This window comes from Eurypyga helias, unplaced genomic scaffold (genome assembly GCF_000690775.1).
Source record: "Eurypyga helias isolate BGI_N326 unplaced genomic scaffold, ASM69077v1 scaffold23272, whole genome shotgun sequence".
In the NCBI taxonomy this organism is placed as follows: Eukaryota; Metazoa; Chordata; class Aves; order Eurypygiformes; family Eurypygidae; genus Eurypyga; species Eurypyga helias.
The window spans coordinates 1-26,343 of record NW_010234364.1 but is presented as its reverse complement, the minus strand read 5'-3'; the positions used below and the strand labels follow the sequence as shown (position 1 = coordinate 26,343).

General features: G+C 37.9%; 1 protein-coding gene across 1 annotated transcript; it reads left to right on the top strand.

Moving 5' to 3' along the window:
- Positions 1-1,785: 1,785 nt before the first annotated feature.
- Positions 1,786-14,389, top strand: LOC104505720 (mucin-5AC-like; the record flags this gene model as incomplete). The annotated part of the gene is made up of 16 exons (XM_010146406.1): positions 1,786-1,960; positions 2,143-2,393; positions 3,826-4,009; positions 4,429-4,627; positions 5,545-5,723; positions 5,944-6,013; positions 6,318-6,418; positions 6,779-6,810; positions 7,616-7,793; positions 8,460-8,564; positions 8,760-8,794; positions 9,154-9,276; positions 10,220-10,348; positions 11,189-11,246; positions 11,867-11,972; positions 14,245-14,389. Coding segments are annotated over 16 exons (2,070 nt in total), but the record flags the coding sequence as incomplete, so codon positions are not given.
- Between the last annotated feature and the right edge of the window lie 11,954 nt (positions 14,390-26,343).

Here is a 26,343-nt window from a genome sequence, read left to right as displayed (position 1 = left end):
CCCCAGCGTGACCTTCACCACCACCACCTGTGAACCTGAAGTGTGCTCCTGGAGCGACTGGTTTTGGCTTCCCTTCCCCTCCTCGGGGCCCAGCCAGGGAGACTTTGAAACCTACCAGCACATCCGGGCCGCCGGCAAGAGAGTCTGTCAACATCCAAAGAACATTGAGTGCCTTGCAGAACAGTACCCCAATACACCCATCCAAAGTCTTGGACAGGTCGTGCAGTGCGACGTCCACTTTGGACTGGTGTGCAAGAACCAAGACCAGAAGGGAAAATTTAACATGTGCCTCAACTACAAGATCCGCGTCCTCTGCTGCACGCCTAACTACAACTGCCCAAGCAGCACAACCTTGCCCACCACTACCCTTACCACCCTTACCACCACATCTGAACCGTGTTGCACTAGTACTTCCACTACTCCTATATCAACACCATGCTTCTGTAAAATTGCGGATGCAATTTTTTCACCCGGTTAGTTTTCTTTTTTTAATCATCTCTATATCTGATATTTCAGGCTTTGTGTAGCTTTTTGATCACTTACATTCTCAGTTTTATTTTAATACATTCACAATATTTATTTGTTTATATTTTAGTTTCTTGTCTCTTTTTTGAACTCTTTTTTTAGCCTTTTTTTTTTTTAATCTTACTATTTTTGCTTTTTCTCCTTTTTTTTTTTTCAGGTGATTTAATTTACAACAGAACAGATAGTGAGGGATGTAGATTTTATGCAATCTGTAGTCTAACATGTACAGTCGAACGACGCACTGTAAATTGTAATGGTACTACTCCTCTAACCACTACTTCCCCTGAATGGTCTACTGTAACAACATCAGTTCCTCTACCTACCACTTCCACAAGAATTCCTTTTAAGGGTTGTGTTTCTGCTACTTACCCTCCCCTTCAGGTATGTACTTTTTGTGTTATGTTGTGATTGCTGAAATAACATCAATATTATGTTGATACCGAAAGGAACAGTTTGCATTCTTTAAACCTTATGTGTGCTGATTGCGAGAATAAATGTTACTAGTGACAGGAAATATATGTGACAATATTTGTATGTTCCTTCACTATAAGTTTTTCACATACGAGAAAGCAAGATATAATAATCTTTTCTAATGACTCTAGTGTTAGTAAAAGACTTTCTGATGGATGGCATTGCATAAATAACAGAAATTCTTAATGAAATAATGGAGAAAGTTTTCTTGCGTATTTTGTTTCTTCATTAAGCAGAATAACTTAAGCTACTGTTTAGGCAGTTTTATGTTTCTGTTCTCTCACCTATACTTTTGAACATGTTCTTTTTTTGGGTTTTTTGTTTGTTTAGGGTTTTTTTCTTGATAAATGTGGTCTGTGGTGTTACAGTATGCATAGCTAGAATAAAGTATATCAGTTGCATGTGTCCCCCCCAAACCTCAGAAGACCTCTTAATGGAGAAGAAATAGATGAATTAAGGTTGTCAACCACTTCCTTTTAGCATAAAAAAAAAAAAAAAAAAGGTAGAATATTGACAACCTTGGATTATCACTGGAGATTTTTAATTTAGTCTTTGCTTTGGATTTGAAAAACGTAACAGTTTCTGGTCCTCCACATCATGGTCAGAATTGTGAATACCTCTGGTCAACATTTCAAATCATTAGTTTGCCAAATTGAAGAGAATAACACTTACTAATCTCTTTTCCAGCACCGCCATTAATGGAAAAATATACCATTAATCTAAACACATGAGCAATGTTCATATCTATTTGCAAATGCCTGTGACAGCAATTTTTTTTTCATTTTGCAGCCTGGACAAAGATACAAAATATCCAACTGTACAGAACTCATCTGTAAGGGAGACAACAAGGTAGAAGTAATTCCGACACACTGCCCACCTGTAAAGGAAATTACCTGTGCCAACAAATATCCAGCAGTACTGGTACCTGATGAAAATGGTTGCTGCTACAAATATGAGTGCCAATGTAAGCACCAGTAGATTAAGGAATAACCTTTTAGAAAAAAAATCAAAACTCTGCACAGACTATACGGATATTTTGTTTTCTTAGGATTGTTCTATAACTTGTAGTATATTCACTTCAGTTTCTAAATTCTTTTCTCTACATTAATTTTCATGTTCATCTTCTAAATATCTTCTCCCTACCAGGTGTTTGCAGTGGATGGGGTGATCCTCATTATATTACTTTTGATGGAACCTACTATACTTTCCTTGAAAACTGCACTTATGTCCTGGTGAAACAGATTGTACCTAAATATGACAACTTCCGTGTTTACATTGACAATTACTACTGTGATGCAAAAGATGGACTTTCCTGCCCTAAATCCATTTTAATTTTCTACAAATCTGCAGAAGTGATACTGACTCGTAAACTCATGAATGGTGTGATGACCAATGTGGTAAAATACAATTTTTTTTATTTCTCTACTTTTGAAACAAAAAAAAATAAGGTCCATAGGCTTTACTAATTTTCATTTGAAACACATCCTGTTAGAATATCATATCATTATGATGGTGAGGGCAGAGGGTATCATTAGGAAAAAAAACATAAAATAACACGTTTATAAGAACAAAATGTAACAAACAGCTTAGCACAATGCAGATATGACTATTATGTACATGTATATTATATATAACAATAAGAAATAGACATACAACTGATAGAGAAGACAGAACTTACACTGGTGACTGATTCATGTTTCATGGTAACTAACATATTGTACCATTCACTGATGTAAACAAAAACGTTATGAAGAAACATGGATGCAAATCACAAGCGTAATTTGTCTCTCATGGCGAAGATGGCTATGTATCCCTTATCAACCAAATGATTTGGGATGGCAGCTTCTGCACAGGGAACTTCAGACACCAAACACATTCCCTGCTGGGATGACAGGTATAGCTGAAGAAAAAGTGTGATTGAGGGCGTTACTTTACCTTCATGATCCTAAACTAGTGTTGGCAAGTCAGTAAAAACAAGAGGTCAGTCCCAATGTTACCCTGGGGAACGCATTAGTTGATTAGAGAACACAAAGAGGTGGGAGGACAAGTTTGTCTCAATATGCACTCTTTCACTACAGAGCCATGCCAAAGTTCTCCTTACCTACAATCAGAAAGGCATGAAACAATTAGCTCAGTGATACCCTGGGAATGAAAACAGTAACTGACAGTTTTAACTCTTCCTTTATCCAAATTCAATGAGAAGAAAGTTGCAGAATAATTCCGGACAAAAGAAGTTACTAAGCAGATATGTCCACCTGCATTAGCTCATACAAGATACAGGCTGCAAATGGAACAGCTTAGATTAATGAATAAATACGACTGCTACAAAAAGCTGTCACCACGGACATATGACTTCAGTTTGAATTCAGACAATTCTTCCAAGTGCCAAGCAACATCTAGTATTGGAACAGTGTGATTTTGCAGCAAAGTTATGACATAGTAGTAGCAGGAATATTTCTGTGGCTAAAGAAAACTACCGCTTATTTTCATATGAGAAAAGTTTACAATAAACAAAATGCTGAGGGATACAAAGAAAATACTGGGATTTGTATTGTTGTATGAATGTTGTATATTAGCACACAATCTGCACAAATATGGTACATTGAGGCCACTTAGGTTGTTATCACATTAGAGCAATATATCAAAACAAGCTGAGATATTAATGCATATATACGCTGTTTTTGCAATATCAATGGGAATTGGATGTGAGGCACAGCAATACAGAGTTATACATGATTATGAAGACTAGAAAATACATTATTTAAAACAATCAGGCAGAAACAGTGCATATTCTTAAATTGTATTTTTATTTTTTGACTCTACATTCAGATGTACTTCAACCAAAAGATTGTCAAGCCAGGCTTCAAAAAAGATGGCATTTCTTTCTCCACACTTGGCATCAACATGATTGTTGAAATACCAGAGATTGGTGCAACCATCACCTTTAGCGGATTGATTTTCTCTGTGAAACTCCCATACAGCAAATTTGGCAACAACACCGAAGGACAGTGTGGTAAGACAGATGCCCTAATCGTAGATGGGGCCTTTTCCCCACCCTACCGTAGTTATTCTCACCTACTCTGGCTATGCAGTCTCATGACTGACAGAAAATTTTAAACAGGACTAAAATGGACATGAAAAGATTTCTTCTCTGGAACTCCTATGGGATCAAAAGCTCAGTATTTCAGCAACCTGTTTTTTATTTGTTTGGTTGTTTTTTTTTTTTTTTTAGGGTGGGGTGGGGTGTTAGGTTTGTCTGGTTTTCCCTAACATAAATTAAAGTTCATATGACTGTGAAGAAAGCACTCCTTAATAAAGCAAGGCACCCTATATATTTCATGAGCACATCACAAGTAAACGTGATATCAGCACCATAATGTGTTGTGCATCTCTGATGTGGCTTGCGAGACTTACATCGTTTGTCTCTTCCAGGAACATGTACAAATAATAAGTTAGACGAATGCCGCTTACCAAATGGTAAGATCATTTCTTCCTGTCCCCAAATGGCTCATCACTGGATTGTTGATAATGACAAGTCATGCCATGGAGTACCAGTACCACCTGTTGTAACCACACCTCCACCGAAGCCTCACTGTGAAACACCCCAACTCTGCAAACTTATCTGGAGCGAGTAAGAAAAGAACTGAATGAATTCATTCTTTCTAGACAGTACCTTACAAGAAGAGTAAGAACTATAGCCCTAGCATGTGATAATAGGTGAAAACATTAATGACAGGACATATACACTAAAAGGCCTTTGCAAAAGAAACTGCTCTTCTTTAGTGAACTGTGTGCCAAAGATAACTGAGCAAGGAGAGGTGAAGTCAGAAACTCAAGGATGTAGCAAGCACCAAAATCCATACTCCCTAGGTTGCAACCACACACATTTATGTTAACTTTCTCCCTCCCTACCTTCCAGGTATACTCACTCACTCTTTATTACACTACTAAGTAAAGACTGAACTCTAAAGTTGAAGTGGGCTTTCAGTACAAACTGTAAAGAACGCGGTTACCAACCAGGTTAACAGACAGAAACATTTCAGCCAAAAGCATCTTTCACTCACTGTACATTTTATGTAAAACACAGACCTCAAAAAGCACAAGTATTTGCTGTAATTGTGTGAGCTCTGACAAAAGCCTTTTTTTCAGCTGGGTCACTTACAAAGGCCCTCTTACATATGCTTGCTGTTATGAGCTATTATATGTGCAATTTCTCTCTCGCTGCTACTTTTATCATCCCTTCTTCCTTACTGTGGTGGAGTTGCCTTTTTCATGAAATTTCTGGTGTCAGTTTGATGAAAAGCTGCGTACACATACAAAACTACTATGACTATTAGCCTATTTGGGGCGGGGTGGGGAAAGGTGCTTCATATTTCCTAAGCTTTTCTTTCCTGAATCTATCTCCCAGATTATTGGCCACTCTTTGTGTTTTGTTTCTCATAATACATTCCTTTCTGAAACAGAGTCACATGCCATTAACTGGGAAGTGCTGGATTTTATATAATGACTTGTTAACATAAAAGGTGTTTGGATTCTTTCTGTCCGCAGGATTTTTGCGGAATGCCATGCTGTGATACCACCAGAACCTTTTTTCAAAGGCTGCGTTTTTGATGGATGTCGCATAGATGATGAATCCATGCAGTGTTCCAGTTTGGAGATATATGCTACAGAGTGTGCTGCTAGAGGTGTCTGCGTTGACTGGAGAGGAAAGACCAACAACACATGCCGTAAGTGTTGCAGAAGTCAAAAATGTGTGAGAAACGGTAGCAATTAGTGTTTCATTGAGTAAACACATCTTACATCTAACACTTGACTATTGTCAACAAAAATACAGCAACATCCTTATTCACAGAAACTACACATGAAGAAGGCAAAGCTGTAGTCACTTTTGTGGCAAAAATGCATCAACCGTCATTTTTTAATCTTTTTTCTTTTTTTTCCATACAGCATACAACTGTCCAGCAAGCACGGTATACAAGCCCTGTGGGTCCATTAACCCTCCCACCTGTGACCCAAGGTATGAAAAGACAAAAAAAACCCCCACCCTAAAACAAGTGCTTCTTTTCTTTTTTTTTAATTTTGTATTTTTACCAATCTACTTTCCTTAGAAAATGAAGGTACTTCATAATGAAATGTTTTGTGAATTTAAATAATTTATTCAAGATTTATAAATATCAAATCGGTTCTGTGAATACACAGTTCCTGTTGTGCTTCAGAAAATTTAAAATTTTGTAGCTGGCAACCTGCTACATATGCTGCACTCTCTCTTGCTTCATTGTAAAAAACCTTGTCCTTAAATACACACATTCCTCCCACTCTAGCTTTGTTGAGTTTCCTGGCTATGGAGTAACTGAAGGATGCTTCTGTCCTGAAGGGAAGACACTTCTGAGTGAAAACAGCAATATCTGTGTCTCTGAATGCTGTAAGTAAACCGTAGCTATTTTGGGAAATTAACAGAGATCAGGATTGATAGTCAGGATGCCTGTGTTCTGCTGTCATCCTCTACATGGTCAGATGACAGGGAAATCAGACTCTTTAAGCTCCTTTAGTCTTCTTATCTAAAAAACCAAATAATAATCAATATTACCTTTTTCTCCATCTTCCTCCCTTATATGAAACCTACCAAGATGTTAGAATTCTACATTTCTGAACAAGTAGTCTGAATATTCAACTTCTTGCTAGTTTTGTATTCAGAATATTTCTATTTGAAATTGCATAAGTTCAGTCCTTTATGTCTGTTTTCAGCAGTTTAACTTTTTTTTTTTTTCCCCCCTCTTTCCAGTTTGTAGGGAACCAAATGGAGTATCCCGACGGGTGAGTATCACAATCAGCGTGGTTTATCAAGCACAGACAAGTGAGGCAAGAGGATATTTAGTGTTTCACAAAACCAAAGCTTTTCTTAGGTTAGGGGAGACTAGGAATTTTTTTTTTTTTCCCTAAATGTACGATCCCATTTTGATTTAAAAATAATTATGAGAGCCAGAGAAGAAACCATTACTCCAAGAAATTTAACAGTATGTGATAGGATATTCTTTCAATAACCATCACCTCACATACTAAAAAAAAAAAATAAAAGATAAAGAGTTAAAAAAAAAATAGGTGGTAGTAGGGAAACTTTGGCATGTGTGCTTCTTTTATTTCTACAAATTTGGTTTGCTAACATTACTAGAGATGAAGGGACAGATGGATAACAAAGTTCACCTGTTGCTGATAATGATGATAGTCTGCATTCTTAGTTCCTCAGCTGCATACAAATCATAGAGATTTCTCTCTGTAGCCTCATGTGCAAATGAGTATGTCATATGATTCTTATCCAAAAGGGCACGTAAAGCTCAATCACTACTCCTTTAGACCTCGTGTCCCTCATACTAACACTACAAATAAATAGAAAGTGACAACTGTGTGAACATGCTCAAAACCTTCAGAGGCCTCCAGTATCTTCCCCTAACTAGCTTCAGCATGAACATTCCTTATAAAATCTAAAAATAGTAGAAATATTAAAAGGTTGATGCATTCAAACATCACTGTATCCATTAATAAGCAACTAGAAACAAGTTAATTGTATTTTGTTTTAATTTAGATATAATTTCCCTTAATTTCTTTTCTTTTTTTTATATAGCCAGGAGAAAAATGGACGGAAGATTGCCAAGAATGTGTCTGTGACAAAAACACACTTAAAGTGCACTGTACAAAACACAAATGTTCTCTGACACAGGAAGTATTTTGTGATGAGCCAGGTTACATGCCTGTTCAGATACAGATACCAGAAGATCCGTGCTGTGCCAGGACTGAGTGCTGTAAGTCTTAGTTCTTTAGCATGGGGAACATACTATATTCATTTTGGGGAACTACAGCAATAATTTCTTATTTTTAATACTTTGAATTGATTTCATAATGCTTTTCTCCCTCATGCCACTTCTTAGGGCCTTCTTGCAGAGCATTTACTAGATGCCTGAAGAGAACAAATCTAAATATGAAGAGATTTTACGTAGTTAGACACAGAAAAGTAACTATCATCTATGGTTTAACATTGGAAACCATTAATGCTTCCACCACAATAATCAATATACAACATTTTCTGTTTCAAAGACTAGCATAAAAAGATCTATCTTACAAATAAAAAAGTAATTTAAAAAATCTCAAGAAAGCTCCTGGACCTCTGACAGCCATCAGATTTCCCAATTGGTATAAATTTCTTTTTGAAAGTATTTCTTTCCAGCAACCACCACTCAGTTCTTCTTAGACAACATTTTGTTTTACGAAGATAATGGAACAGCCTATTCACTTTAAAAATAGCAGGGCAAATATACTGAATTAATCATTAAACTACCTTGTGTAAACACATCATATTTGCCCCATGGAAAACTTCTGAATTTCATGCAAAACAATCTTTTTAACCTAAAAAAAAAAAAAATGTAAAAAATCCAAGTTCATAATTTTCTATGTTCTCTTACATTTAACAGACTGCAACACCAGCCTCTGCCCTCAGGTCACCCAGCAGTGCCTAGAGGGACAGGATGTAATCACAATAATGCAGCCTGGAAAATGCTGTCCTAGCTTCGAATGCAGTAAGTACTATGTACCTTCTTCATGTGTTCTTCACAGCTATATTTTTCTAAGTTTATGAAGACAAAAACATTAAAAGACAAAGATGCACATTATCTGTGCTCTCATGTTGGGCCAACAAAGCAGCAGTTTCTTCACAGATTTCTGCTTCTTAAAACTTACACCTCTGTGACACCATCTTTCTTCCTTCTTTACAGGACATGGTTGTGTAGTCAATGAGACCTACTATGCAGTAAGTACACAGAGTAACTCATTGTAAAAATACACCTTCAGGTTCACAATGCAATGATTTTGAGACTCTTATCATGGACCATATTTTGCAGAAAGGCCTGAGATAAAACATTATTAAGTATTTAATTGAGGTCCCTACCAGCAAAAGCATTTTCTGCTCTCCTTTCTGCATTAGCAGAATTTAATTCCAAAATGGATATTCCCAACAACAGAAATTCAACTTAAATTTGAAAAAAACATAATTGTATTTAAGGATAGTTTAGCCCATACATAGTTTACCTTGTTCTTGTTTGTGACATACATACACAAATTAACTTGCTTTTCCTGACTAATAATGACTTCCTTTCTGCATTCCCCTAGCCTGGGGCTGTCATTCCATCAGGGCCCTGTGAAGAATGCACCTGCTCGGAAACCTCTTACTCGAGCCTTCACCACGCTACCGTCAAGTGCAATCCAGTTATCTGTGACACATACTGCCCACCAGTGAGTGCTATTTTGCCGTCAGTAATTCCTACCCTACTCAACCCAAATAACCACCAGTTAACGGCAGTGTCCTGACTCCATGTCATCTCCTCTCTATTTCTTTCAAACCAGGGTTATAAGTATACAAAGAAGCCTGGACAGTGCTGCGGCACGTGCAAGGAAACAGCTTGTACAGTGACTGTGGGAGACAACGTTACGCACACGCTCCCTGTAACTATCCCCGGTTTAGTTCACTTGTGAACTCTGCTAGTCTTTTCACTCTTTTCTCTCCTGGCCTTTGTCACATTTATTTGCTGCACCTTTTCTTATATTAGACAAATGCTTGTTCTGGCAGTGAATGGACAGTCCCACACAGCTTGAATAGTATCTTGAGCCACGAGATTCCAGTTCTAAGACTTCTGGAAGCAACTGTGATACTGAACAATGGCTTTCAGAAATCAACATAGAAAAATACATGGATGAAAGCAACCGGCTCTTATTTGCCTTCAGCTCTGAAAATACACACACACACACCCCTTTTCGTTTAAAAGATAGCTTTATATGTGGAGGGAATTTCCTGCTCCAAACAGCCAATCTCAAAGTAACTGAGAGCTTTACAGCAGAATGAGCTCGTGAAGCCAGCAGAAATTCTGCCGTGCATCTGAATGGACATACCCATAAATTCTGATGACAAAACCACTGAAACACAGATGAGTCTGCATACTTACCCTATTCACACAAAAAGCATGAACATATCCAGATGAAAATACCACCTCTTCACTTGTTTGATTAAAGAGACTTAAAAGCAGTGTGATCATATAACAAGTAAATTACCTGTTGAAGTTCAAGGAAATTGTTTGGAATAATCAATCCACAGTAGGCAGCAATGATAAGACAGTGGGGGAGGAGAGTTGTTTCATTTTTATGTAAGATTTTTATTCACTTTAGTTTTAACTGCTTTCAGGTTGGAGAAATCTGGAATCCACCGGGTGATAACTGTAAAACTTACAGATGTGAAAAGCACGATGACCAGTTCATTCAAGTCATCTCACAGAAAAGCTGTCCTGCCCTTAACCCTGATGACTGTGATCCAGTAAGTACTCTTCTACTGCTTCTCATGTTTGAAAAAGTTGCAGTAGCTAAACACCAGTGATAGGGGATTATGGTGTCCAAGGAAAATACCTAGCAGAAGCATAACACAGGATGTAGCTCTCATTTTATCCTCTCTGAATCTGGTTCAAATCAAATTTCATTTCAGAAAACAAACCAAAATTAAAATGGGTGATATATCAATCCTCACTGAAGATTTGGCACTAGAGAAAAGGGTACAGCGTAATGTTTTGGATTCCTAAAAGTGTCAGGTGACCTAGAAGCAAGAATCTTACTTTAAAACAATGGCATTTTTATTTTTGAATTATTTAAGATTATAATTTTTTTTTTTTAAAGAATTCACCTAGCGAAACAAAGGCACAGAAAATAAGCTACTTCCTTTCTTCACATCATTCAATACAATACAGCTCAGAGTACACTGGAATTGGCCCCACAAATCTGGGGCATCAGTTATTTCATTAATTGTGTTACCCTAACATCATCCTTCACCTGTACTGGCTTTGACAGTCACTCAAATTGTCACTGGCTTTGACTTTTTCACTCAAAATATCCTACATGTCCTACAAGCTTTATTTGTGAAATTTTACTACTGAACTCTGATGTCAGCAAAGCGGTTCCAGCCCCCCTCAGTGTCATCTTTCAAAGAACTCTTACTAATATTGGAGTAGTTATGCACTCTCAATATTTAGCTTTGCCAGAAATTAGATTCCACATCAATACAAAGATCTTTCTCGTGCCAGAGAAATTTAGGAAGCAGGGAAAGTCTCTGCTTTAGTATGCTGATACGAAACACGAATCATCTTTTTCTGTTTTCTCACTCAAGGATGACATCAAGCTATCTGATGATGGCTGCTGTAACGTGTGCCAACCAAATCTGAAGAGTAAGTAATGATGATTTTGTTAAGATTGAGTAATGATAATACGTGCTCTATTAGGTATAGCAGTCCATCTTGCATGGTAGATGCATAGACAGAAGAGGTAAACAGACCAAGTTTGGGACCACTACCTCCCAATGGGGTGAGAGGAAATGGGTGGTGAAAAAAAAAAAAAGGAATAGAGTATTTCCAGCACACACTTCAGGGTCTTGGAAAACATGGATATGGTGAACTTCCCATCCCCTCTTGTTAAATGCTAACCTTTTTGTGGGAGGGAGACGACTATGACTATTCTCTAACTTCCATGGGTACATTCTCTTTAAGGAAGAGAGTGAAGCCAGCCCGGGGAGGTGGATGTGCATTGAGCAGTTGCCACAGTACAGCAGCGCTCTTTATCTCTGCATCGTGCACCGAAGTTGCATAAGCAAAAAGGAAGTTTTAATTCATTAACACAAGCAGCAAAAGCCATCATTTCACCCTTAGCAACTGAGAGAGAAATGCACTGTGACCTAATCTCCTCTTTCAGCTCCACCCATCTCAGTTTTCTACCAGTCTGGCATACAGAGATATCTATTTTTATGCACAAATATTTTAACGTATTTTCCCTTTGTTTGTGACAACCTCAGGCTGTAAGAAGCACAATACTACTACTGTCATTAAACATCATGGATGTGTATCTCCCACACCTGTTGAGATGACATACTGTGAAGGCAGCTGTGATGCTTACTCACGGTAAGTGGTATAAAAGATAATTAATGTCTCATCTTTTCTCTTTACACTACTTACATTAAGCAGATCGCAAGTGATTTTCTAATATGTCCAACACCTACCCAGTCATCAGCTGTTTCCTCTGTGCTAACTAGAATTTTTACGTGTTTTACTACCTTAATTACCTCAAGACTCACAATGTTTTAAACAGCCTGTTCAGTGTCATAGTGACTAGATCAGAGTTTTGAATTTGCCCATGTAAAAATGAGGTTATTTGTTTCTCAATATTCTCTCATTTTAGACTGGCTTATTATGTGATCTAGATTAATTAATTTACTTTTTCTGTGCCATAATGAAGAGAAATAAACTAAAGCTAGATCTATTCCTCTTTACAATGAGGAGCAACTTCCTTGTATTTCAAGTGTAATACTGAGCAGTAGTCCCACAGCTCCTGGTTACATTTAGTAATGGGTAGCATTTCTCACATGATTTCTGAATCTTTCTCTTTTGTTGGTTTTGCAATCAGATATTCTCCAGAGGCAAACACGATGGAACATAAATGCTCATGTTGTCAGGAAATTAAGACCAGCGAAAGGAAGGTGACTCTGACATGCAGTGACGGAACCTACCTTGATCACTCATACACCTATGTGGAGAAATGCAGCTGCGTGAGCACCGAGTGCATTCCACAAGACAGCACCCAACAGGAAACAAACCAGAAAAAGGCCTCTCAGGAACAAGCGAATGCCTAAAGTTAGATCTAGAGAGAAGTCATCAAACAAGGGTTGAACATAAGACTAAAAAAACACTTTGAAAAAAAACACAAAAGTGTCAAAAGCAGCTAAAATTTTGGATGAACAGATATTTTCTGCATACAAACTCAGTATGCCTGTCTAAATTTTTTTCAGTTTTCATTATCAATATATCTCCCCTTATTTTTAATCTTTTCTTTTTTTTTTTACACCTCAAAAGGTACAGCATAAGGTCATTTGGATATTTTCTGTTAGTTTGTTTGTCTTCTGACAAGTTCTGTACCATAATACCGACAGCTGAATTTACAATTGCACAAAGTCTGAGAATAACATTCTTTTCTGGCTTGAAGCTTTCTCATGGTGGCATAATATAGACACCTAACAATATCTAATATTTCCATTGATGTAGACTGACCTTTTTTATAACATTTCTGTTCTAGTTCATTGGGACAAATCAAAAGCTGAAGTCCAGAAAACAAACAATCAAACAAAACCTGAGAAAAACTGTACCTCTTTGTTTCTTTATTTGTCTTTTTGTACTTTGAAAAAACAGACTGCAGAAAGCCATAACTTCTTAAAATCATAAACTTCAATATTTTGAACAATTTATGATAGGCACATTTCCCTATATATTCTCATGAGAAAAAGAAAGAAAACCTATCATGAGAAGCTGCTGTACACTACTCTTTGTTTACATAACATCATCAGCATGGTAACTGTATGAAAATATGGATTTTGTTTGTTTGTTTGTGGTTAACTGTTTACAGAAGAAGTATATATATATATTTTTGCCAACAGGGGCATATGAAGGATTTTTGTAAACAAAACTTAATAATAATATTAATAATAGTAATAATAATATATGTAAATTCTTTCCTAGGAAACTTTTGAAAGTTGAACCATTGCTATTTATTTTATTTCTGGAAAATTGATTTATTGGGTCATTTCTTTCAGAATTAATGTTATCCCATTTCTTAGTCTTAGTCATGTTATCTGGGTGTGGTATATTTTCTTCTATTTTGTTTTGGAATATTGTTTTATTTTTATTCTTTATGAAAAAGAAGTAATAATGATTAATAAATTCTAAGCATTTTACAGAATGTCTCCTTTGACTTTTCACTGAATCCCTCACATAAGGTTGCTGGCCCCATAAAATATTTGCTTCCCATCCTACTACAGCCATTTCTCAATAGCTCCAGGTCAAATATCAATCTAGACTGAGGTACCGACCACCCTATGGAGCTTTGATACTGCTTTGAATGAAAGGCACTCAAAAGCAAAATGTTCCAAGAACATCACTTCAGATGTTCAGATGTTGTTGTTCTTCCCGGAGAGGGTGGGGAGGCACTGGAACAGGCTGCCCAGAGAAGCTGTGGATGCCCCATCCCTGGATGTCTCCAAGGCCAGGCTGGATGTGGCTTGGAGCAACCTGGTCTAGTGGAAGGTGTCCCTGCCCATGGCAGGGGGGTTGGAACTAGATGATCTTTAAGGCCCCTTCCAACCCAAACCATTCTGTGATTCTATGATTCTATGTTATTAATTAGTGAGCTTCCAGTAAGCAAGAACATCTTTGAGTCTGTCCCAGTGCTGGGAATGAACAAATGGGAACCCTCAATTCAAGAGAAGAACAGGGTACCCCAGGTTTGGGACATGAAAGAGCAAGTGGAAGGACTCGCAAGGACTCCCAGAGTAAGTGAAAAATAGAGAACTGCAGTGGGTGTAATCGACTGGTCTTCAGACTTCCTACTTTCCTTTACACAGGACCTACCTGTGCTCTGATTTTATTGCTGACACAGACTGGGTAGTAGCTCCTAAGCAAACTTTCCTAAAAACTGGGATGAATGAGTTACATCTCAAAAAATAAATCTCCATCTTTTAAAACCATATATAAACATTAAAGTCAATGAAGAGTCAGGTGGAAGGGTGATAGGTTTGGTAGCTCTGTACTGACACAGACCAGGACACTGGACAGGTCATCAGTCTAGGTGACTGATGTCCATGACACCAAGGCTGACACTAGAGGGCTCCAGGCTCCCAGTTGACACGGTGGTGTGGAAAGATTTGCTGACAAAAGGGTTTCGTTCAAGGCACTTCGAAGTGAGCCACATAGTAATTATGGCCTTACTTTCAAATAATTAAGATAAACTTTGCTCTTAACTTAGTCTTGAATCTAGAGGCATCCATTCCATATAATATACCAATATTTGTTTATATGTCACCTAATTTTCTTTTTTTTTTAATCTAATCATCTTTGGAACACAAATAAATAGCAGCAGAGAAATCATTCAGTTCTGATGGAACTTATTCCAGCTGTACAAAAGGCATTCAAAGGTTTCAGGTCTAATTTCAGTACTGGTGGTCAGCAGTCCTTCCTTAGGCATATGTACCCTTGCTCCCCACTCAGGACCCCTGTTATATAGCCTAGTTCATGACTGAATTATTTTTTCCTCTTTTCCACACAACATTTTAAAAATCTGCCATGTAAATAACAGATCACTAACAATCACTTTTCAACTATGCTTTGTAATTATCCATAACATGTACAATATAACCTGAAATTATATGTCTATTCGCATTTACCGCCTGTGAGTCAAGTTCAAGTGATTCATTTCACTGTTAGAACATGACAGCCAGGTTTTAAGCCACATCACATTCTGAAAACGGCTATGGAAAGTCTTATGATTGCTTGTGGCACCACCCAGGAGCAGGGCTGATAAAAGACAACTCAGGAATGGAAATAGCACTTTATAATAGCAAAACCCAACTCAAAGGAGGATGCTGTCTTTTCCATAGTTTTTTTTCCCCATTGCAAAACAGAGCAGTTCTGTTGCAAACAGCCACATTAAAACAGTGTTTTATAATAGAATAGGAGAGTAGTTATATTTCAACATTATTAATGTAATGAAACAATTATAAGTGTACAGAAAGTACAGTTTTGCAGATGATGCAGTGCTCATGACTGTCACATTTTCTGTTGCTCCTTACTGTTTCAGAAATTACCTTCCTTCTTGAGTCTCAGATTTCTTTATGTATTCATTGTAACCCATTTATAACCACAGTTTGGTTATAAGGATCTAAATGTTTACAGTGTTACAATAATTGTTGGTACTAACAATTATATATATAGTTAAAATCTTTTAAATAGACAGAAACTTACTCTGGTAACTCCTCTCCTGCTGTTACAGCCATGCGCGCAAAGTCCCATTTTTGCCTCCCTTCAGCTTTAAGAAAGCAGAAGCTGTCCAGGCAGTCAAAAATGGAGACATTTAACATGAGCAGTTGTATAATCTCTCATAAAATGCTGCAGACAACTGCATAAGTCTAGTAGCCAGTCCTGAAACTAAGTCATTGCACCTGCACTTGCGCTGGTCTAACTGCAAGGATATTCCCACAGTTGTTACTGGGTTTCGCTGTTTTGGTTTTTTTTTAAAAAAAAAACCAAACACACACACAAACACCACCAAACCCAAAAAAACCAAATAAATATTTGAGTGTAGCCTGATTCCAAGGCAGATTTGCAACTGACCTGAGTTTTGGAGAATATTAGATGTGACTCTGCAGCTGTTCCCTCACTCAGTGAGGAGCCAGTCAAAACCTCTCATTCTACTTCAGCTGATCTCTAGAGAGGTTTGGGGCCAAAACTGAGCTTTATCACATAGTTCAATGTCACATCTACTGAGGCACGTGACTGCCAACTGCAACACAGTATGAGAATTGGCAGACAAAATATGACAGTCGGTAATGTAGAATCTGCAGAAAAGGCATAATAAACACCATCATGGAATGACCTCCTGCCACAGCAGAACTAACTCTCATTCACATTAGTTGGTGATGGTTCTGTATTCTGAAGAAAGAATTGCATTAGGCAGCATAATCTCAATCACTTGCTCTGCTATTAATGCTTCTGTGCTTTATGACCTTATTCTAATAGAAATTCAGGTCCATTACTCATATCTACTATTTTACAGGAAATGAGCATTATAATTGCACTAAATTTGTGTTGACTCAAGATAATGCAAAACAATACCAAATCACATACCTCACAGCAAGGTACAGATGTATAGCATTCATAAAGGAGAACTTGTCACAGTGCACTTGTTCTAACAGACATGTAAAAAGCTTTGCCTTTAGCAAGAAAGCCATGGGATCAATATAATCCATCCCTCTAATCCTAGGCAGGATTTTAATGACCAGTATTTCAACAAACAGTCTTTCAATCTCCGTGGATATTGCATCAGTAGTAGTTTTTCAACCTAAACCATTCTCAGATTTTCAATATAATCTGGGATTTTAGAAAAGGCAAAAAGTTTGTCAGTCACTGTAAACATGTATTACATTGTTACAGCTTCTGTATTTATTTATATATGTGTGTGTAATTACCAACAAAGTTATACATAGGACAAACTCATCAACTATCCTACCTCCCATTTATCTTTTATCTTCAGTCCGAAATGGTTAGCACCAGAGGTTTCACACACACAGCCTATTATTTCAGAGCAATTACTAACCAGTAATGACAGAGTAGCCTGCAATTTTGTTTCAACATAATCACCTGGACATCCGGAAAAAAAAGCACCTCTGAAGCAAGCTTTCTAGCAGAATACAAACATTTAGCAGAAATGTGACAAAATCTGGCTTTTTACACAAACAAATAGCCCCTTATCATGGTAGCTTATCATTGGTTTATTAAATCTGCTCTTAAATTCTTTCTTGAAGAATTTCTCTGTCACTATCTTTGCGAAAGGAACAGTGGGCTTGAGGGAAAAGGAGGAATGCTATGGAAAAGTATATGAGTTCCAGTAAGCCATCAGCCCACATGGATTCACATGTGCTTCTCCACAGCACAAGAACTCTCCCATGAAAGGGAGCCCTCCCATAGCAGTGGGCAACAAAGGCTTCAGTTTATTTTTTAAAGTTGTCACTTTAAGTGATTTGAGATTAATCTGACCTGGTAATGTGGCCAAGATAAGCATTTGGAAACTATCCATAATAAAGCCACCTGGTAGGAAATGGCTTCAGTCATGACAAGTGGGGGTTTTAAAAGCTTATATCGAAAATAGAATTAATGCAACGCATTAAAAATAATTTCTGACACATGCCATTAAATAATAAAGACTGGCACCACTGGGGCAGAGCCCACAGCTCCAGGGGTGGCAATTCACCATCACCACCACTTTTTCAGGAGAAAAGCAGCCAGGTATGCACCTGCAGTGCATTACTTCTACCTCTTCATTAAACCTATTCTGAAGACATGGCAAGTTTCCTGCATTTCTGCTCCTGGGACAGCAACCAAAACTGCCTGAGATTTTCCCCCCTTTCTTTTAATTATTCTTTTTTTTTTTTTCCTCTGACAGGAATTTGGGGCGGAAAAGCCCCATCCTTTCCTGCAAGCAAGCATCACAAACAAAATCACAGGCTTTCCACCCTGAAACAAGCTAATCCGCCTCATCAAGGTAATTGGTTAACTCAGACCTGAGATTACATGTAAAGGGTAGAAAAGTGCTGGTGAAAAACTGTGCCCACCCTCCAAAAAAAAAAAAACCACCCAGGCCCTGCTAGGGCTGCCCTGGCCCTGCTGCAGCCCCAGGGTCAGCCACCCCCAGACCCTGCAGCCAGGACCTCCCGTATCTTCTGTGGCAAAGCGCACACTACACAGTATTTATACAGTTGGCATAAATACACAGTTGTTATACACCAGTGAACAAAATCTATCCCACCACTCCCCATAAAGTCCAGTTTCTAACATCATTGGGATTCGGTATGGTTTTAGCTTCTTTAAATGTTAGAGAGAAAAATGTCTCCATCTTTTTTTTTTTTGAAAGTATGTCCTTTTTCCAATTCCTTTGTTCTCTGACACAGCAAAGTTGCATAGGTACTGCATTTTACTGCCAATTGGGCGCCACAGAAGATGGTCCCATGATGCCTCTGCCTGGTACACGTTTCTGCTCTGTTCATAAGGTCTTCAGGCAAGGCTGAAGATTTTTTAGACAGTGGGTTGAATCCAGACAGTATAGGAAAGGCTCAATCATGTACCTATTCCCATCCATAATGTGTGCTAAACTGTATTCTGCCAGTGCTGAGCATTTGACATGTCATACCAACGAACCCCAGTACCCTGAAGGCAAAAGTAATGACCGTCCAGACCAAACAGGTCACTTAGAAGAAAAGAGCAGATTGCACGCAACTATCCTTGCATGGCCTGTTAGCCACCTAATGAAAAAAGTAGTTCTGTCCTTGCTTGTATTTCTTGAGCTACGTCTGTCTTGTTATTTATTCTTTGTTTCATTCTTATATCCATTATATCATGCAGCTTAATGCCTATTTGTACTGATGATTATATGGCATTTCTTCTGCTACATGATACATGCTCCTGACTGTTTCATTCTGTTTAGTGACATGTGTATGTTAAAGTTTCAAAATAAGTATTTTAATCTTATTATTTTAGTAATGATGTGCATTTATATTTTAAATTAAATCCTTAAGCTTTCTCTTCTCTGAAGGAACTACATTATTAGTCTCCAGGAAATATAGCTAGCTGCTTTCAGAATCCCACAGGAAGTTTCACAGCTGCGCATTTGCTTTATTCACCCATCAGCAGTTTCATAGATCATCATTGGTCTGTTTTATAAAACTTAAACATTTTGTACAATACAATAGCAAGCAGAGTGTTTTGCTTCAGGCAACAGATTATTTTGTTCCTTTCTCCCAAAAAGTCGTGTGTCATCTAGGATGTGACTCATGTCAGCTGTGAGGCAATCTGTGTTGATATATGTACGAACTCTCACATTAAGAACACTTTCTGTGGTTAGTGCACAGGGACTGCAATGGGGAAAGGATCCACAGGGAAAGTGCAAATTTGTTGTTTATTGTTGTTTGTTATTTCAAAACAGTTTTTTCCTCTTATTTTCAGTAATCAACCTGGAGCTGCTATACCATTACTTCTCTGAAGTTTATCCCTCCTTCTCTTTCTCTCAAATGAAGGTCACAGGTAATATAAGGTTTGTAGGTAGAGATAATGTTTTATTGTCTCAGCTTTTATTATCAGCTGGTGTAATTAGAAAAATTAGGCAAGCTTTTTGGCACAGAAGCTCTCCAGTCAGCTTCAAAAAAAGGTGGCTAAATATTTTGCCATCAGAGAGTTATTCCTTAGATAAGTCTACCTAAGGAAGTGGTGAAATCCAGCCAAATCTTACTCTCCTAGCCCATTCAGCTGAAGCCAGGAGAACTGGATTTGCACAGTCAGGACAGAATTTGGCCCACAGTCAGCTTCAGGAAAATATTTACATCAATGAAACTTGAGGAAATATTCTGCATTATTTTTACAATGTGTTTAAGGGCTTGTGTCTACATGTACATCTATTCCACTATAAACACTCTAAACAACTAGTACTACTACTGTAATATATGTATGTTGCTAGATGTAAAAGTGACTTGTAGGACTTACTCTCAATAGCCGTACTGGTGTAACATTGTTTTTTAACTTCAAGTAGAGCACACTGCTTTGATAAACTTAAGAGATCTCTACAGTGCATTTAAGACATACATATACAACAGCCGTGTGGACAAATCCTAAAAAAGCAGCTAGTATTTTACCTATAAAAACATCAGACTTCTGGATCTTGAGGGATTATTCCCAGTAGGAAGAATTGGTCCCTCTGATATTATCATCAGTGTGTTTAGGTAGGTGGTGGTTGCTTGTTTTAGTGAATCTGGTTTCATGGTAGGTTGCTTCAGGGTCCTCCAGTTCTATCCATGAGTGTTGACACCATTAGTCCCTGGTAGTGGACAAAGTCCTCCTAACTGGAAAAACGACTTTGCCCTTGAGTTCTGTAAAGGTTGAGGGTAGTTATTATTTTACCCCTGATAATTAATCTGCTATTCATTTTGACAAAGGCTTAGATATTTAACACACGTCACACAAACTGACTCCATTCAGAGCAAACAGGCAGACAGAGGCTGCCATTGTGGATGAGTTGAATTACCTTTAGCCTTGTGCCTAAAAATGTCCTTGAGGTGTGGTCTTGGCTCTACCCCAACACAATGCACATGCTGACAGATCAGAGCCTTGTAAAATAATTGCTGGTAAACAAAGTATATCCTCATCAGAAACGTACTCTCTAATGAAAAGATCAATATAAGAAATCAAGACACTTGGTTTGGAAGGGCTGTGAAGGCTACAGAAACACAGAACAAGGACTGGGAGCTTTGGTTGAAATATTTCTGTAAAAATCATGCAACCGTATGAGTAACACTCCTTTACAGGAGAGAATTAGTAGCAAGGAAAGGGTGGTAGTGCTCTGTCTACGCTCTCTTTTTCCTTTCTTCTCCCTATGCCCTACCCCCTTCTTTTTCCCACCCTCCATTGTCTGGTGGGTTTTTTGGGGTTTGTTTTGGGGTTTTTTGTTTGGTTGGGTTTGTTTTTTTTTTTTAAGTTTTCTGACTGCATTTCATTCAGAACATTTCCATTTGGGGCTGTGAGCTACTGATTCTTGGCTGTCAACCCAGCAATGTTTTTGAAAAATATATGGAACTCATGAATAGCTGTGTAGGAACAACTGGGACTGCTTATGTCTGCAAAGTCAGATTCCACTTAATACTCAGTTCCATTACACATACTTTTTCAGAAAAATAGTTTAAGAACATAGTATTTCACAATGAGCTAAACGCTTGCTTTGGCATCAGTGTTACCCTAACAGGTAAGAACCCCACACACAGGCCAGGATTTTCCTGTGCTAGACACCGTAATATACATGCTTTGCCAAACTAGATTTGGGTTTCATTTTGTTTACATCTCTCTGCATTGTCTTATTATTATTTATCTAGATATTTATTAAGCCATGATGGTACTTGTAGTAGAATGGTATAGAATTACTCTCTGCTGTGCAAACATGAAATGTGAGAATTCTTAGAGATAAAAGGTAATATAAAGACACGGAAGAAAGGAGAGAGAGAACAGTAATAGGTATATAAGGTTACCTATGCTATTTATGAAGCTTAAAGGAAACAGTCAATTGCTTGAAACTGGGATTTTGCTAGTTATTTCTGTAGTAGTGGTGCCCCTGCTCTGCTAATTTTAGGACAGTAGTCACAATGTTCAGAAAGTGAACAGTAGTCATCAGAGGCGAGGGATCAAAAGTGGCTAGGGACAGGAACTTTTCTTAAACTCCAGCAAGCAGCGTCATTTAAAGGAGACTCTGAGATACAAGGATGTCCGCGCACCACCTCCAAGACAAATACAATTCAGAAGCATGACGTCCTTTCCAGGGCTTGCCCAGAACACTACAGAAAGGAATTCTTTATACCAAGTTGTTTAACTCTTTCCATCAAAGGCCAGACAGTTTCTTTAGTTGTGTTTAAGTTTGTTCACCTCCAGGATCTGGAAGTACAAATAATTATATTATCCCATTCAATTTTTCCCACTTGCTACATCACACAGATTCTCAGCTTCCTCACTCATCCATACAAGCTCACTTCCTTCTGACACTCTGCGTTCTGTCTCCTCACTCATTCTTTCTAGCTATTCTCCCTTTACGATCCCCAAGTCCCACTTCTCCCCTCTCTCCCAGTCACTGCTCTGCTTTCCACCTCCCTTTGGCTTCTGAAAGAAGTGGTCACACTCAGTCCAGTAGCAGCAACAGCAAAGGTCAAAGAGAAAAGGGACAGTGAAGAAGTTCATCTGCTGGCAACAGCAGGTCACAAAGAGAATTAAATTGGTCAGTCTTCAAGATCTTTTAACTGCTATTTTAAGTTTTCTTCTCCATACTGATTGCAACCATGATGCATATGCCTTTTTTACTTAACAGCAGCAACACAGAGATAGTGAACCCAAAGGCATAACATCAGGATCCCCTGAGCCACATAGCTGTGGAATATGGCAGAGTATTCTTAAGAATTACCACTTTACACTTGCTCAGCTCTTTCCTCGACATGCTATGTTGACCCCTGCCACAGATAGGGTATGGGGTTGGATGGACATTTTCCCTCCTCACCGTCCACTGTGGTCATTCTTATACTAAATGAACAGGGTGGAAGTAGTTCTCATGTGGGTAAATGCAACACCAACTTACCCAGTGTTCTTTTACATTAATGTTGGGAGAAAAAAAACCCCTTCAACATATTAACAAAGCAAATACATATTTATCAGAAAGGTTTGATTCTGTTTCCCAGTGTCTAGTTTACTTTTCTGCTGAATTACAGAAAGGTTAAGAGTTTGATTTGGCATCCATTAAATGCTTTACCACACAATAGAAATACTGGGATTTCTGTGAGCTAAACATAACACCCTAGGATGACGCCAGCAGGTGTATGAACAACTTGAATTCCGGTAAATTCTGATGAATAGTGTTTTGCTTTTCAAGTGTAGTTGTCAAGACATGCTTTCTAAACAGAAGGAAGATCCCCCCCAAATTCCCTTATGATGCAACACATTGATTTATAAATGACATATCAAACAATTTATTGCCTTGCACATTCTGAACAGCTGGATCATTCTGATGGAACTATTTCCAACTCCTCCTTCCAAAAATACTTTGCACAAGTAAATCAGAAGTCTGTAAAATGTCAACTAAATGTTTAAAAGCTTGACATGAGTGTCTTGGCACAGAAAATGTTGTATCATCCCATCTGGCAGTGCTGTGAGGTAAAGGTATAAGAAAGATTCAGGAGCAAACCAAACTAGATCCTGTCATGTTCTAGCTCACGTATAAAACTGATGGGTCAAGATAACAATTCATGTCAGTAGATATGCAGTCATGCAGCTTCCACAATTCTATATTATACATTGCCTTGGGATAGGAAAAATTTTGTCAACTTAGTAAACATGCATGTGAAAGGATATAATCAAAGTATACATTATTAAAGGACTAACACAATTTGTGTGAGCTTCCATAGAAGTCTCTTCATTGATTTCAGTGGGAGGTGAATAATGTTCTACATACATTAAATCCTCACCCAAGTGTGGAGAATAGAAGGTCTCTATCGTTAATGACTAAAATACAAGTGCAAATTTTTATGTTTTAGTAAAATAACATAATTTAATAAAAATATGAATTTGCATAGATCTTAGTCATCACTTTCATTATCAGGATTTCTGGACCACAGAAAAAGTATCCGACAGTTCTTTTCCCAAGGTGTTCCTTGCTAAATCAGTTCAGATTATCTTCCTGCCTGTAAGCCCATAGGAACAGCTTTCCCATATTAACATTCAAGGGCCATTGAATAAAAAGTGTCTGAGGAAAATGATTTTTTATATAAGTTTTGGTGTAGAACTGACTAAATGACATGGATAAATATACTTACCTTCCTTTTTCTTTATGAGCAAATATTAGCAGAAACAGTGACTAATTAGCAGGCACGCCCAAAAGAACAACCATAGGAGTTTCCTGACATTCCATTCCATTCTTCTTGGTTTCAAACTATAACATGGTTTTGATCCACAAATATCCTAGCAAATCATTCTAGATTCAGATGTCTTTTTGGGTACAACTAATATCTCTGATGTACAGGATGAGCTCACTCAGCTCTTACATAAGTGGTCAAACTGGAAATTCTTTCCCTGAGTCCTGCTTGTCTTCGATCTTGATATATACAGGATGTTGCTTTTCTTAGGAGCAAAGCAGCACAAGATGGAAAAAAACCCACTGGATTGTGCAGGGTGTATGTAGAGCATGCGCGCTGGTTTAGACCACCTTAGCTGTCACATTTAAGGTGTGTCTGATGTTAATTGTGTAACAGTAGACATAATCTCTTTGACTATTGTATGTAATAAAATATATTATTGGATTATTTTCAAACTGTATACGATGAAAAAAATGATCTTGTTGAAAAGGAGCAGAAGTTAATTTATTGCTCAGATATGTAAAATATGCCTTAGAAGTCCTTGAGTTGTCCAAGTTTGTGGCTTGAAACTTTAAATATTACTTTGAAATTACTGTTTGAAATGTCACAGAACCAGCGTACCAAACTCAGGGCAGTTGTGATACTGACTTGTGAACCACAGAGTAGAAACATAAGGCACTGCATATGCCTCCATGTATGGAAAGACATGATTAGAGCTGATGTTTGGCTTCATCTGAGCATTACTCAGTACAGCCAAAGCTGGAGGTGAGACACTACTTCCACAACTGCAACAAGAGACAACTTGTTCCTTTGCTCAGATTCGGACAACTTGAAAAATACTTTAATTTGTTCCTAGTGACATGATATAACAAAGTCATTGCAGGTGGAAGAGCCCATTCCTAGCTTCTGCACACCAAAATCTGGGAAAAAGGGTTAGCATTTTTATTTAGCAGTTTTTGGTAATTAGGGGCTTTTACTCCAGTAGCAACCAAGTTCCTATCATACTAGTATGTAAATGTAGAACTTCTTAGTTCCTTCTTGAGACATTTATAATAAAATTATTTTTGCCAGGTAAAAGATAGAAGGGAAATCAGACACACAGAGGATTTTTGCACATTGGCATTCCACAAGGAAATGAAAGTTGAAAATAAATCCAAGGACTCCTGACTCTTAGCAGGCTGCTATAGCCACTTCTGTAAGAGACCATAGACCTACCAGATTCCTGCTAACAATCACAGTGCCAATTTCCTTCTGAATTCGGGCCAATTAATTTTCATATCTTCTATAATAACATTTCTTGCAACATACATCAAGATTCTTACTGTGAATTGTGTCCTACCCACATTCATACTCAGACATAAACAGGAAACAAAAGCTGGGTATTTCTAAGTACTTTGAATGAGTTAAGTGGTTTGAAAATGTTCAACTGCTTTACCTACCCCAATAAAAGATGGGTTCAGAGCGCTTGACAGGCTGTTTTAAAGACTGTTTTAGTTCTAAGCACTTGTTATATGAAATTAAATATTATGCTCTGCACAGACAATGAGCTACACTGTTTCAGGATAGCATGGGTATGGGATACCCTAAACATGAAATGAAAAGACCTGAATGCTTCTGTTTTCATTATGATGAGAAATGTCAAAAACTTCTATATGCAATGCTATTTAATAAGCTACTTTGATACCTACTCATGACTTCGATACTATCAAAAGAATAGAGTTAACAGGATTGAGTAGTTACTTGAGCTACAATAAGCTGCAACTGGGAATTGTTATCAGAGCTGGAAGACATATTTATGGAACACAACCATACTGCTTCTCCAATTCCTTTCCCAGTATTTCCTCTTCTTTTATACTCATATTATACCTCTCCACTTCCCCTTTTCAGAAACCTCTCTGAGGTTTCTCAAGTGGTGTAACATGTTATACTGGACAGAAAACAGACTGCATAGTTTATTCCAAGAACCAGGAAAAGGACCCCACAGCCAGAGCACGTTCACCATTTTCTTGCACCGTGGCAGTGCACATATTTATTAGGGAGAAGTTAACAGGCCATTGAAAAAAAGGGTGGAGAGTAAGCATGAATCCCTGGGTAGGGCTGGAAAGCAAAACCCTGGTGAGTCACCTGTAGACTGATGGAAGAAAAGAACGGTTGAGACTATCAGAGAAAGGTGAGAAAAGTACAAGCAGGACAAGCCAAGGAGAACAATTAAATGTCCACAGAGCTAGGTCAAAAGGGTGTACCGGATCCTCTGCTTAAGTTAATGCCAACTTGGTTTACTTTAGTTGCTGTTGTGGTTTAACTCC